The sequence below is a fragment of the Takifugu rubripes genome, chromosome 16, assembly GCF_901000725.2.
Source record: "Takifugu rubripes chromosome 16, fTakRub1.2, whole genome shotgun sequence".
NCBI classification, from domain to species: domain Eukaryota; kingdom Metazoa; phylum Chordata; class Actinopteri; order Tetraodontiformes; family Tetraodontidae; genus Takifugu; species Takifugu rubripes.
In genome coordinates, this window is record NC_042300.1 from 13194722 (window position 1) to 13207926 (window position 13205).

At 50.7% G+C, this 13205-nt stretch overlaps 2 protein-coding genes across 4 annotated transcripts in view; both read left to right on the forward strand.

Annotated features, from left to right (window-relative positions):
* The first annotated feature begins 49 nt into the window (after positions 1–49).
* Positions 50–9599, forward strand: LOC101061227 (tetratricopeptide repeat protein 13). 3 transcript variants are annotated; one of them, XM_029849432.1, is made up of 23 exons: positions 50–271; positions 986–1077; positions 1436–1511; positions 1586–1656; positions 1743–1808; positions 2261–2353; positions 2575–2781; positions 2853–2963; positions 4071–4153; positions 4270–4411; positions 4504–4678; positions 4775–4931; positions 5111–5241; positions 5311–5443; positions 5618–5710; positions 5837–5920; positions 6002–6086; positions 6210–6319; positions 7031–7166; positions 8163–8242; positions 8359–8437; positions 8555–8634; positions 8710–9599. In XM_029849432.1, the coding sequence occupies exons 1-23, from the start codon at positions 94–96 to the stop codon at positions 8822–8824; spliced, it is 2577 nt and encodes an 858-aa protein (XP_029705292.1). In that variant the 5' UTR covers positions 50–93; the 3' UTR covers positions 8825–9599. The 3 variants fall into 3 exon arrangements, with proteins under 3 accessions (XP_029705292.1, XP_029705293.1, XP_003976303.2); XM_029849433.1 differs by having other exon boundaries at positions 6213–6319; XM_003976254.3 differs by having other exon boundaries at positions 2665–2781; positions 8710–8824.
* A 764-nt stretch (positions 9600–10363) lies between these two features.
* Positions 10364–13205, forward strand: part of LOC115253054 (peroxiredoxin-like 2C) — a 3718-nt gene continuing 876 nt past the window's right edge. The window contains exons 1-8 of the mRNA XM_029849922.1: positions 10364–10515; positions 10833–10911; positions 10997–11050; positions 11332–11377; positions 12278–12405; positions 12485–12599; positions 12690–12812; positions 13182–13205. The exon at positions 13182–13205 is cut by the window's right edge and continues 114 nt beyond it. Coding sequence (XP_029705782.1) covers positions 10422–10515; positions 10833–10911; positions 10997–11050; positions 11332–11377; positions 12278–12405; positions 12485–12599; positions 12690–12812; positions 13182–13205 — 663 coding nt within the window. The 5' untranslated portion in view covers positions 10364–10421. The remainder of the gene's footprint in view (positions 10516–10832; positions 10912–10996; positions 11051–11331; positions 11378–12277; positions 12406–12484; positions 12600–12689; positions 12813–13181) is intronic.

Sequence of the window (13205 nt, forward strand, 5' to 3'; positions counted from 1 at the left end):
AGTTCTGGGTGTTTCTCCACATGCTCGCGTCCCATTGGTCGTTTGGAGAATCGCGCGTGAGCCTGCAGACGCTTCCGCTCTCCCGCGTCACGCATGCAGCGCAACATGGCCCCTGGCAGCCGGGCCGTGGTGGCGGGGGTCCTCGCCCTGCTCTGCCTGTGCCGGGCCACCTCCTCCTCCGAGGCCTCCTCCCTGACCCTGTTCGACAGCGAGCTCAGCCGGCCGGGCTGCGGCTCCCTGTCCGACTGGGACGAGTACGCGGCCGACTGCGGTAAACTCTGCTCTTGCTGTTGCTTTGCCCCGTCTTCCCGGTCGCGTTCCCGCCGAGAGCTAAAGATGAGGGGGTAGTAGGAAGGGTTAGGGTCGGGGTTAGGCGGGGGCCGGGGCCGGGGCCGGGGCAGATAAGCTGCTGTCGCCGCCCTGGAGGCGAACTTGGGTGTGAGAGAAGCGCTTGGTCGACGTGTTGCGAGACTCCGGAACCGAACAGGAGAGAAAGCTCGGAGATTCCTCAGGAGTGTTTGTCACTAACATGTCGCACATCTGAAGGTCTATGGTGTCTATCCGTCGCTGTGCACACCGTGCACACCGTGCGTGTGCGTGTGCTTATCTCACACGTGACCAGCTGATGTTGGTGGTTTTTCGGTTCTAGTTTCCCTTTAACGGGTGACCATGACCTCGGTACCGGCTCCAACCCACCGTTTCCGGTGTCAATCAAAGCTGCCATCGTGTCGAAGTTGAAAAAATAACCTTCATCGGTCCAATGGCAGCGTTGTGAATAAAGAAATGTGGGTTAAATGTGGATTAAATGTTGGTCCTTAAAGACGTTCGAGGCCCTGTTGCCGTTTTAACGGGATTAATCTCGCAGTGAAGAAATGCAGAAGCTTTCTTTTAAATACTTTAATCCACAAACTGACAAGTTGCCTTTTCGGTTTATTTTGGCCAGACGGGAGCTAAAATGCATTTAGAGCTGTTTTCTGCGTTCCAGAGTCGTCGGTGCTGCAGCTGGAGCCCGACTGTGAGGAGGGGGGGGACCCGTCCTGTGAGTCGACCTTCGCCCTCAACGCTGAGAAGATCCTGGTGAGGCCACCACCCTGATCACACCAGCCCGCAGGACGACCTTTGGCTTCAGAAAGCATCCTTTGAAGACATGCAAGAAAAAAGAATCGGAGCAGAAAACTGTCAATTTGATGAACTTTATGGATTATTAATCACGCTAATTATAAACTATTACGATATTAAAAATCGAACTGGTGGCACAACCTTGATGTGCTTGAATCTGAGAACAAAACGAGATAGTTTTAGTCATCTGACAGTGGCGCGTGTCTTTCCTCTTCTTCCTCTTCTTCTTCCTCTTCTTCCTCTTCTTCTTCTTCTCCATTTTGAAGCCTTCCATTCACACGGGATTTTGCTGTCTGTCCATTTTCCCTCCCCACAGAACCAAGCCAAGCTGTTCATAGAGCAGAAAAAAATCCCCTTTCCTGTTGACAACCAAAACATAAATGAAGAACTTGGTGAGTTGGCCCTTTATTTGAAGTCCAAACCTCGGCTACAGTGGCGAGATGCTCACGTTCTGTTTGCGTTCCAGCTATAGGTTATGTTCTGATAGGCAATGGTCTTTACGATGAAGCCGTCAAACACTTCTCGCTCCTATTACAGGTGAGAATTTGATATTTACCCTGTGAACATGATTTTATTTGCCCTGAACGTGTTCCTGAAGGTCTGTGTCTGTGTCTGTGCTGCAGGGCGACCCGGAGCTGGTCAGCGCCATCTATGGGCGAGGGATCGCTTATGGGAAGAAAAGCCTGCAGGTCAGCCATCCCATAATACAACCTCGGTCAAACCATGCAAATTTAAATGCAAAGGCGGTGCAGGTTATCACCATAACACACCTTTGTGTGGCAAGTGCCACTGCTTTGATTCAAATTTCAGTCTCTGGGATGTGCACATGCTGATGGCACCAGGGGCCACGGGAGCCTCGGGGGCCACGGGAGCCTCGGGGGCCACGGGAGCCTCGGGCCACCGGGGCCTCAGGGGCCACGGGAGCCTCGGGCCACCGGAGCCTCAGGGGCCACCGGGGCCAAGCGTCACCGGGGCCTCAGGGGCCACCGGGGCATCAGGCCACAGGGGCCACCGGGGCGTCAGGGGCCACCGGGGCCAAGCGTCACCGGGGCCTCAGGGGCCACCGGGGCGTCAGGCCACAGGGGCCAAGCGTCACCGGGGCCAGTGTCAGCTCCTCCTAAAGCCTTCTCTTTGTGCACAGGACATAAAGAACGCTGACTTGGCTCTGTACGAGCTCAACAGAGTCATCACCCTGGAGCCAAACTGGCCTGAAGTGTATGAGCAGAGAGCCGAGGTGGGGCCCCACCCTGGGCGCCGGGCAGGACGGTCACGCCTACATATACGCATACATATGGAAGCTTTTGGGTTCATTGATAGCAGAGTGCTTCCTGGTTATCCAGTGGCAAGTTAAAAGGACCAGTTGTCCAAAGTGTGAAAAAAGAGGCGTAAATTCTTCCATTGTCTCATCTGATTGACACTGTCGACTTTGAAATGCTTCCCAACCTGTCTGACCAGTTTCCCAGCTGGTGCAGGCCCTTTCCCTCTGACGGTCGAACCCTGGGTTTAGAGGGAGCTAATGTCTGGACGGCTCTTTGCTCCGGGCAGATCCTGTCTCCTCTGGGGCGCATCAGCGAGGCCCTGGCAGACCTGAGCAGAGCCGTGCAGCTGCAGCCGTCGGCCCGCCTCTACCGGCACCGAGGGACGCTGCTCTTCATCTCAGAGGTCTGACGCTCCTCAACCGTTGCCCTTCTCAGCAGTTGGGCGCCGCGGTCTGAGCTTTGTCATCCTGGCAGGACTACGTGGCCGCGATGGAAGACTTCCAGCAGTCGTTGGAGCTGAAGAAGAACCAGCCGATCGCTATGCTGTACAAAGGCCTCACCTTCTTTCACCGAGGCCTGCTCAAGGTACCGGTGCTGTCAGGGTCATTAGTGCGCTGCAACCAAACTTGAGCTGCTTATTTAGACGCTTCCTAGTGGAAATGGGAACCACATACATTCCTTTTCTTGTAGCATCACCCTGCCTCTGGCTGGCGTGCTGTCACTCATGAACACGTGTAAATCAGGCTAACGCTGACACAGCAGGTTGTACTGGTACCGTCTGTTTTCAAGCTCTTAACCAGTTATTGACCGTGTGTGTGCGTTAAAGTGCTGATTCATTTCCCGACCACCTATAAACAGACTGAAAACGTATTGATGCTCACGCTTGTTTCCTTCCTCTGCAGCCTCGTGCACGTAGTTTCAGTACAGTGACACCAGCGGTTCCGTTTCTCTCAGGCTGTGCGCTGTAAAAAGCAACAAGAGGGAATATCTGTTAGAAAGTGGTTCTGTTACTTATTTTCAATTATTTTAATTATAAGAAATACCCTATTTTCGCGACCATAAGACAGTTACGGGCGTGGCCATGGGACAACATACCAGCACGCTAGCTTACAACATGCCTGCTAGCGTGTATTAGCAATGCACTCGCGTACGTCGTCTTCTGTATCCGAAGGGAACGAAATGAATCCGAATTGGCTTTTGCGAAAGTCGGAAAGCATTTCCAGATTTTGGAACTCAGCGCACACAGAAGGTGCCCCGTCCATTTGGGAGAAAATGTAAGGCTTTTAAGTGCGCCTTATGGTCGCGAAAATACGGAAGTTTTTGCTCTGGGTTTACGAGCAATAATCAGTAATCTGGTCTTTCCCGATTCAGTGTTGCGCAATCTGTGATTTCTCAGTTGTTGGGAAGCTCTGAGTGTGTCTGTTGTGTGTCTATTGTGTGTTTAGCCTGCAGGTTCCTCCTTTTATTAGTTCTAGTCAGTCAATCAGGCTCTTGTCAGGTTTATGCACACTTAACCTTCTACTCAGGTTAAGCTTTGATATGTGTGTAGGCACCAATTCTATACATGTAATGTGCAGAACAAAGCCCAGTGCTGCAAGCTTTTGACTTTAAAGGTTTTTCAAAAGTCTCAACGAACGGCTGTTGTTAACGCTAACCCTGTTCTAGTAATCTGACGTGTGTTTCCTCTATTAGGAAGCCATTGAAACTTTTAGAGAGGCCTTGAAGTTGAAGTCAGACTTCATAGATGCCTATAAAAGCCTCGGGCAGGCCTACAGGTACATCGATTCTTCACCGTCTGGCAGAGAGAAGAGCTAAATAATGTAAAGAATGGAGAACGGCACCTTCCTGTTCACCAACTAATACGTGCACTTCTGTCCTTTTGGCTCTTCAGAGAGCTGGGTGACTTTGAGTCGGCAATGGAGAGCTTCCAGAAGGCCCTCCTGCTGGATCAGAACCACATCCAGTCACTCCAACTGCGAGGGATGATGCTCTACCACCACGGCTCCCTGCAGGAGGCCATAGGCAACTTCAAGGTGCAGGTCGTCATATTTCCCAGCTGACGCGAGCCACCGTGAGGCCACATTTGCATGTCTTTGACCTGCCTCTCTTCACACGCCTGCTCCAGAGGTGCCTCCAGTTGGAGCCGTACAATGAGGTGTGTCAGTACATGAAGGGGTTAAGTCACGTGGCCATGGGGCAGTTCTACGAGGGCATCAAAGCTCAAACTAAAGTCATGCTCAACGCGCCCCTGCTGGGACAGAAGGCCAGCTCCGAATACCTCAAAGTCAAATATCTGAGAGGTGTGGTCTTTCTGCATCTGCACCCCAGAACATCTCACCAGAATTCCACAGCTTCCAGCCTTCTCTAACAGCTCCCTTGGCTCATTTTCCGACCAGAGTACTCGCGCTACCTGCACTCGCACCTCGACGTCCCAGTAGCAGAGTACAATGTGGACCAGGACCTACCTGGGAACTTTAAGAACCACTGGGCCAAGAACCTGCCTTTTCTAATAGAGGACTATGAAGAACAGCCTGGACTTCAGCCACATATCAAGTAGGTTAGAGGGGAATTGACAGTGCTTCTGTTGGCTGTCCGTCCCTCTTAGATCCAACAAGCATTATGTTCAGTTTTAGCTGAAAATGAAGAATGAAGCTTTTAATGTAGCAGCAAAGCTCATTCACCCCCGTTTCCTGGTGCCGGGTCTGACTCCTTTATTCCTGTGTGGTTCTCAGGGACGTCCTGCCGCAGAACTTCGACAGCTACAGCAGTGAAGTTCAGAAGCTGATTTGCACAGCCGACCACTTGGGGGCGCTAATGCAGTACGACACTCCTGGGTTCTTACCTAACGCAAGAATACACAGAGGTACCCCTGAGGAACGCCGCTCCTGTTTGTTCTGTAATGAGGGCACTCAGAATGTCTTCTTTTCTTCAGCTATGGGTTTAGCCACCGTGGAGGTGATGCAGGCGATGCATCGCACCTGGAGCAACTCCAAAGTCCGAGTTAACGGCAAGACCAGGCAGATGCAGTGGAGGGACATGTTCGATATAGCCGTCAAGTGGAGGAGGTGAGGCGTCTTTACGAGCGGTCGGCCCGTCGCCATCCGTATCTCAGGGCCATAAAGCCCTACGGGGCAAAGATAAAGAGGGCAGAGGTCCATAAGTGGTTTTATACCCCTAAACTGGCTGCACAGAATAAAAGGCTTCCTTTGTTGACGGGTGCATCCGCCTCTTGTGCTCAGGATCGCAGATCCAGACCAGCCAGTCCTGTGGTTGGATCAGATGCCTGCTCGAAGCCTCAGCCGAGGGTTCAACAATCACATCAATCTAATCAGGTGACCACCTGCTTCCCAGCCGTGGAGCGCTGTCACAGCCCACCTTCCGGGTTTTATTACAAATCTTATGGATTCACTTCAAAATAAGCCTTCGGTTGAGATTCCTCTTCACCTTTTCTCCTCCAGAGGACAGATCATAAATATTAGATACTTAGCCTACTTTGACAGCATCCTCGACTTCATCAAAGACAGAATCCTGGTGTATCATGGGTAAATTAGACCAAATATGAACATTAATGCCAATTTTCTCTGGTTTTGCTGGACTGGAAAGTTTTCATTCTCCACCTTTAGGGCGTACAATCCCAGAGGGCTCCTAGAAGTCCGTCAAGCTCTCGAAAATGTGAACAAAGTGGAAGATCTGCTTCCTATAATGAAGGTAAAAGCCACCGACTGATGGATGAGGGATGGATATCCACACAGATGGATGTGGGTGGAGGTCCAGCAGCTAACCCGAACCCATGATGGCACTTGTTGAGTTTGGTGTGTCTGTTCTCTGAAGCAGGTCAACAGTAAAACCAGGGATGGTTTCACCGTCAATTCCAAAGTGCCGAGCATGAAGGATCCTGGGAAAGAATATGACGGCTTCACCATCACCATCACAGGAGACAGGTATGAATGCAGATGGCAGCTGTAGCAAAATACCTTTTGAGACAGGGGTGCTCACACTGTTACAGCATACGAGCTACTGATTATATTTATTGAGAAAACTATGGAGGAGTCTTACGATTATGTTGATGTCTGTTGCGTAACTGCAGATGTTGCTCAACACAACATAATTAACTGTACAGTTTTGGCCATTGTGGAGAACTACTGGGACTTTAGTTCCTTCCTGGTCCTCAGCTCCCTCTTCGCTGGTGTTCAGTGGCGTATTTTCCATCAACAGTCCAAAATGCCGCTCCACGTTTCCCTTCTTTGGTGTCGTGATGGCACACGCACTTTGAAAATGTCACCGTTAAAAAAGTCCTCCCATTCTGTATGAAAGGGATCCGTTTTATTCTCCTGACTCGGTCCAGCTCCCCACTCACTTAATGCCCTTTCTGAAGTTTAAGAGGAAAAAACGAAAGCACTAACAAACTGGCTAGCTTGTTAGCTCTGCTGCACTTACAGCCGTTGTTTGCACAGTGACACAGGTGTCAAAAATTCAGATGTCACATGACTGGCTGGAGATCAGTCATGTGAGGGGACGGATGATGGGCTGACGTCTGTGTTTTTATCGTCACGAGATCTCCCGATAGTACCTTGGCGATCGACCGTGAGATCTAGCGATAGTAAGATTCAAGTTTGGATACAGTTTTCCCATGCTTGTTTCTGTATTTTCAGGGTGGGAAACATGTTATTCTCAGTTGAAACCCAGACGACAGAGGAGCGGACACAGCAGTACCAGTCAGAGGTGGAGTCCATTTACAAAGACCTCACCGCTAAAGGGAAGGCGCTGATGCTGTCCACCGAACTGGGGGTACGGTCACACTGAGGCTAAGGCCCCCGTTCTCGTTAGCATGGAATACTATACTAACCCTGACCCCCTGACCCTGACTCTAACCCTAACCTAACCCCCTGACCCTGACCCCCTAACCTAACCCCCTGACCCTGACCCTAACCCCCTGACCCTGACTCTAACCCCCTGACCCTGACTCTAACCCCCTGACCCTGACCCTAACCCCCTGACCCTGACTCTAACCCTAACCTAACCCCCTGACCCTGACCCCCTAACCTAACCCCCTGACCCTGACTCTAACCCCCTGACCCTGACTCTAACCCTAACCCCCTGACCCTGACTCTAACCCTAACCTAACCCCCTGACCCTGACCCCCTAACCCTCTAACCCTGACCCTAACCCCCTGAACCTGACTCTAACCCCAACCCCCTGACTCTAACCCTAACCCCCTGACCCTGACTCTAACCCTAACCTAACCCCCTGACCCTGACTCTAACCCTAACCCCCTGACCCTGACTCTAACCCTAACCTAACCCCCTGACCCTGACCCCCTAACCCACTGACCCTGACCCTAACCCCCTGACCCTGACTCTAACCCCCTGACCCTAACCCCCTGACCCCCTAACCCTGACCCTAACCCCCTGACCCCCTATCCCTGACCCTAACCCTGACCCCCTGACCCTGACCCTTTAACCCTGATTCGATAGATGTGTGAAGTGACACTGTGGTTGTTTAGGTTTGTCACTGTTGGCTTTATAAAAGCGAACAGGTTTTTCTTGTTTTAGTCTTTGAGATCCGATTTCTTTTTGGGCTTTTTTATTCAAACTTTTCAGATCTGGATTTGGGTGATAAAGAGTCTTTATGTCTGAGCCTCCTGGCTGGGAATCAAACTGCTCAAGGAAAAGTTGTTGATGGAAGCTACAGTTTTTCTGTTACGATTATTGATCCTCTTTTGTTAATTATCTGTAGTTGAGTAGCCTTAAGATGAGGGTTCTGTCATTGACTCTGTCCTTGCAGGATGCCGATGCCGTGTGCAACCTCATCCTGTCCTTGGTTTATTACTTCTGTAACCTCATGCCTCTATCCAGAGGGTCCAGGTAAGATCTCAATCTACTGTTCAGGGTTTTCCTTTAACTATCAACCTAAGAGAGATCCCTCAGTAATAACTAGTTGGCTGTTTATGCCAGTAAACCCGTATCTAATGTGTCCTCAGTGTGGTGGCCTACGCCGTCGTCATGGGCGCAGTGATGGCCAGTGGGAAGGAGGTCATGGGTCGGATCCCCAAAGGAAAGGTAAACTTGACACGTGTTTTTCTGGAACCATGAGTCCCTAAATCAGCCCCCCCCCGTTATAGAAAGCAATCAGTCCGTTTTATTGAAATGGTGGATGATTGAATGCAATCATTTCAGCTGGTGGATTTCGAGGCCATGACCACGCCCAGTCCTGACGGCTTCAGTAAAATGGCAAAATCCTGGATGAATCTGAAAAGGTGTGAAGCCCGAGTGCAGCTGTGTTCGTTCTCCCACTTTTTGGCAGAGACTGAATCTTTGTTGTCCCTCGACAGTCTGCCATCCTGGTACCAAAGTCTTCCATCGGTAGCAGAGGCGTTCCCCTCCACCAGAACCATGATCGAGGTTCTCAACACAGACTCATCCTCACACTGTCCAAAGAAGTCCTAACGGGTCCAGGCAGCAGAGGCCCGAAACAGCGGCGCTGCCGAGCCGAGCCGGCCTCCTTCCTCCTTCTGCAACCCAAACGCAGCCGCCTCTCCTCCAGCGGGATGGTGGTACCGCTCGCTTGGTACCGCTCGCTTGGACCGCAAGAGGCCAAATCAGAGTTTCTTCCACTCACTGTTGGCTGAAAGAAGTTTTCTGTCGTATCGGCTCCAAGGCCAGTGCTTAATTTACTTTCTTAGACTATCAGCCTAATCAAAACATCATCTACCATATAGAATAGGTAAACAGTCCTTTATAAACCCCTTAGACATCAGGTTTAATATTCATATGCAGCTAAAATGTATTAGAACTTAAACCCAGAGGAAACAAAACTTCCTCAGTGTTAAAGAAGCGTCCCTTTCCCAGTGTTTCCCCCCTCCAGGTGATAACAGAGACCAGCATCGTCCCAGTTTGGGTTGCAGAAGTTACTCGTCCTCCCCCCGGCGTCACGCTGGAACACCCAAAGCACAAACCTGTCACGGACCAACAACACGACCTCTGAAATCCAACACTTTTGTCAGATTTTATGGTTCCCGTTAATAATTTTAGCAAAGTTTCCAGAATCCAGGCACTTATGAAGTGTGCAGCCGAGATGAATGAGTTGAGAAACGTGGAGCAATCTTCCGATGTGTTGTCTTGCTGCTTGGAGGATGTTTGGAGTCTTGGATTGTTTTCTCATTGTTGCAAATAAAAGGATTAAAGGGGACATTGGTGCTCACCAAAGTGAGCCACAGCCGGAGAAGTCGCTCATTTGTTCATCCAAAATGAAAAAATATAAACTCTCAACAGAACAAAACTATCGTTGACATTCTTGATAATAGAACAGAAAAGAGGGAAACTTCCGCACATTTAAATTAATTGAAGAAAAACCGCATTTAGTTGTAGGAAAAATCAACCTGTTATTTTTCTGTAAGACTTTCAATTCGATAGTGTTTATTAATCTGGTTGGAAGGAAGATTTTGCTCAACCTATTTTTGTTCGAACTTGCAAGATTAAATTTAGAGTCGATGTTTACATGCAGCAACTGCATTTGTTAAAATTCAACAATTTAATTCTCCAGTTGGAGACCGTTTGGACCCTCATTAGCTGCTGCAAACTTGGGATTGTCAAATAAAATAATCGGTCAATTAAAACACTCCTTGAGTGTATTGTTTTAATATCACTGGTTTGCTAAGAAACTTTGCACAAATGGCACATGTTTAGCATTAAATATCCAATTTTTATTTTAAATACCTGAGCTTAACTATTTGATTTAATAGACGCAGAGTGATATATTCCAATAAAATCAGTTTCTGCAGCTTTTCTCCAATTAGTTCGCATTCAACGTTTCAACGAATAAATATATTAAATTTTGAAATATGATTTGAATCAGTGTGGAATTCACGAACCTGAACCTTTAAATCGTTAAACAAATTCAGAAATGGATCCTGCTAAAAAGCTAAAGCGAAGCCAAATGGTTTCTACAGCCGCCGCGTGGGCGCTCGGTGGCCACGTGACAGCCACGTGATCGTAGTGTATTTAAGGACGTCGTTACTCGCCCGCGCGGCAGAAAGCGGCGCTCATGGCCGCGTCAGAGGAGACGGTGTCCGGCAGCCTCGGGCTCCTGCTCGGCCTCAGCGGGGCGCTGCTCCGGGCCGCCAAGCGCGAAGCACAAGGTGAGAAATTAGAGCAAATTTCAACACTTTACACGTTTCATGGCGCACTTTGCAGAAAAAAACTCTGATTTAGCTCCTTCCTGCTCGAATATATTCAGAAACAAATACAATACCCAGCATAAATTATGGTTTTAAAGTCAATTCTATTATTGTTCTTATTAATTTGCTCTCATACAAAGTGGACATGTGACTCGTAATTACACACTTGTAACCGGTGGTTGGGACTCGCAGGTGATGCAGAATAATCCCTGTCATGCTCTTTGCCTCTAACCCAAATCAGCTTTGTCCACTACTGAGGTCCTTTTGTTCTGGCACAGAGTCCCTGGAAGGTTTCGTCCCGCACAAGATCACCACGTTACTGGGCCTGATCTCAGCGGGGGCACAGTTCTACAAAAGGTGAGGCGGTTCACACCTGTAAATCAGTTCTTTAAGATTGTCCCGTGGTAGTTTGCTTTCTAACCATGATTTCACATTTTAACAGCCTGGGGGTGAAAAAGAAGAGCGAAGCTGAAGCGGTTTGGCAGAAGTATTATCAGTGAGTGAGAATCAGAGGTTTTATGCACCGAGATAACGTCAGATGTGGCGTTCCTCAGGGTTTGGTCTTTGAACCAGGTTTATTCACACGTCAGAAGGTGCTTTTACGAGTAGTTACGAGATAAAGTCCTCAGTAACCTAGTGGCATTTGCACACACCAAAAGTATATGATGCTAATTAAACCAGACTCGTTAACCTTCCTGATAACAGGACCAAGCTCCTATTTCAGAGGTTTCTGCTTATTTAGAGAAAATCACTCATCACCAGTTGTTTGTCTTTCAGTCATGAACCAGTAAAGGAGCAGGTAGAGGAACTTCTGGAGCTCCAGGTTGGTGATTTTAATTTAGACTAGAGGGAGGAGGGGAGGGGAGGGGAGGGGAGGGGAGAGGGAAGGGGGGAGGGGGGGAGGGGAGGAGAGAGGGAAGGGAAGGGAGGAGGGGAGGGAGGGGAGGGGAGAGGGAAGGGAGGAGGGGAGGAGAGAGGGAAGGGGAGGGAGGGAGGAGGAGGAGGGGAGGGAGAGGAGAGGAGAGAGGAGGGGAGGGAGGAGGAGGGGAGGGAGAGGAGAGGAGAGGAGGGGAGGGGAGAGGGAAGGGAGGAGGGGAGGAGAGGAGGGGAGGAGAGGAGGGGAGGGAGGGAGAGGAGAGGAGGAGAGAGGGAAGGGAGGAGGGGAGAGGGAAGGGAGGAGGGGAGAGGGGAGGGGGGAGGGGAGGAGAGAGGGAAGGGAAGGGAGGAGGAGAGAGGGGAGGGGAGGAGGAGGGGAGGGAGAGGAGAGGAGAGGAGGAGAGAGGGAAGGGAGGAGGGGAGGGAGGGAGGGAGGGAGGGAGAGGAGAGGAGGAGAGAGGGAAGGGAGGAGGGGAGAGGGAAGGGAAGGGAAGAGGGGAGGAGAGAGGAGGGAGGGAGGGGAGGGGAGAGGAGAGGGGAGGGGAACACCACAATATATATATATATATGTGTGTGTGTGTGTGTGTGTGCATGTGTGTGTGTGTGTGTGTGCATACGTGTGTGTGCGTGCGCGTGTGTGTGTGTGCATGTGTGTGTGTGTGCATACGTATGTGTGTGTGTGCATGTGTGCGTATGTGTGTGTGCATGTGTGTGTGTGCGTATGTGTGTGTGTGTGTGTGCGTATGTGTGTGTGTGTGTGCATGTGTGTGTGCGTATGTGTGTGTGTGTGTGTGTGTGCGCATGTGTGTGTGTGCGTATGTGTGCGTATGTGTGTGTGTGTGTGTAGACTGAGTGGGACTCTTTCCTGGAGGACGTGGACAGACGTCTGCAGGCAGCAGCCCAGCAGCCCTCAGGAGGGAGCAATGCTGGACACCTGAGCCCGGAGACTCAGGTCAGCGATGGGCGGACTGGAAAGTGAGTCCAGGAGAACTTGGGTCACCTCAGGTTCCGGTTCCAGACGGGCCGTTGAACCGTTGTGTTTTATGGGGTGCAGGAGGGCGACTCTGGGCGACTACCTGGACCAGGGGCAGAAGCTGCTGCTCGTTCTCATCAGACACTTCGGGTGACTGCCGTGACGAGACCACGTGGCCGAGCTGCAGGCCAGTCAGGTCAGTTCTGGGTCAGACCCTGACCCAGAATCTCGACCCCAAGCCGACCCGTTTCTAACCTCCAACGCCCATTTTTTGGCATCTCCGTAGGCTGTGCTGGCGGCTCGGTCGCTCCGGGTCTTGGTGGTGTCCTTCGGCAGTCTTGAGGGAGCTCAGATCTGGCTGGAGCAGACCGGCTGTGCCTTCGACATCGTGTTGGACCCACAGAGAAAGGTCAGGATCCAGTCTTCCTCCAATCAGAACTCACTCAGACTCCTTTGATAATATTTTCCTCACCGCACAACCGGGTTTTCTGTGTGGTTCTGGTGGTTAAACGCCACTAGTCCTGGTGGTTAAACGCCACTGGTTCTGGTGGTTAAACGCCACTGGTTCTGGTGGTTAAACGCCGCTGGTTCCGGTGGTTGAACGCCGCTGGTTCTGGTGGTTAAACGCCACTAGTCCTGGTGGTTAAACGCCACTAGTCCTGGTGGTTAAACGCCACTGGTTCTGGTGGTTAAACGCCACTGGTTCTGGTGGTTGAACGCCACTGGTTCCGGTGGTTAAACGCCACTGGTCCTTTCTGAAACGTGGCGCTGGGTGCAGATCTACCGGACCTTTGGGCTGGGC

Excerpts from the sequence above, each read along its gene's own strand:
- LOC101061227 (XM_029849432.1), top strand. The coding sequence starts at position 94 with ATGCAGCGCAACATGGCCCCTGGCAGCCGGGCCGTGGTGGCGGGGGTC. Across the intron at positions 272-985 it reads CGAGTACGCGGCCGACTGCG|AGTCGTCGGTGCTGCAGCTG; the intron begins GTAAACTCTGCT and ends TCTGCGTTCCAG. Across the intron at positions 1,512-1,585 it reads AAACATAAATGAAGAACTTG|CTATAGGTTATGTTCTGATA; the intron begins GTGAGTTGGCCC and ends TTTGCGTTCCAG.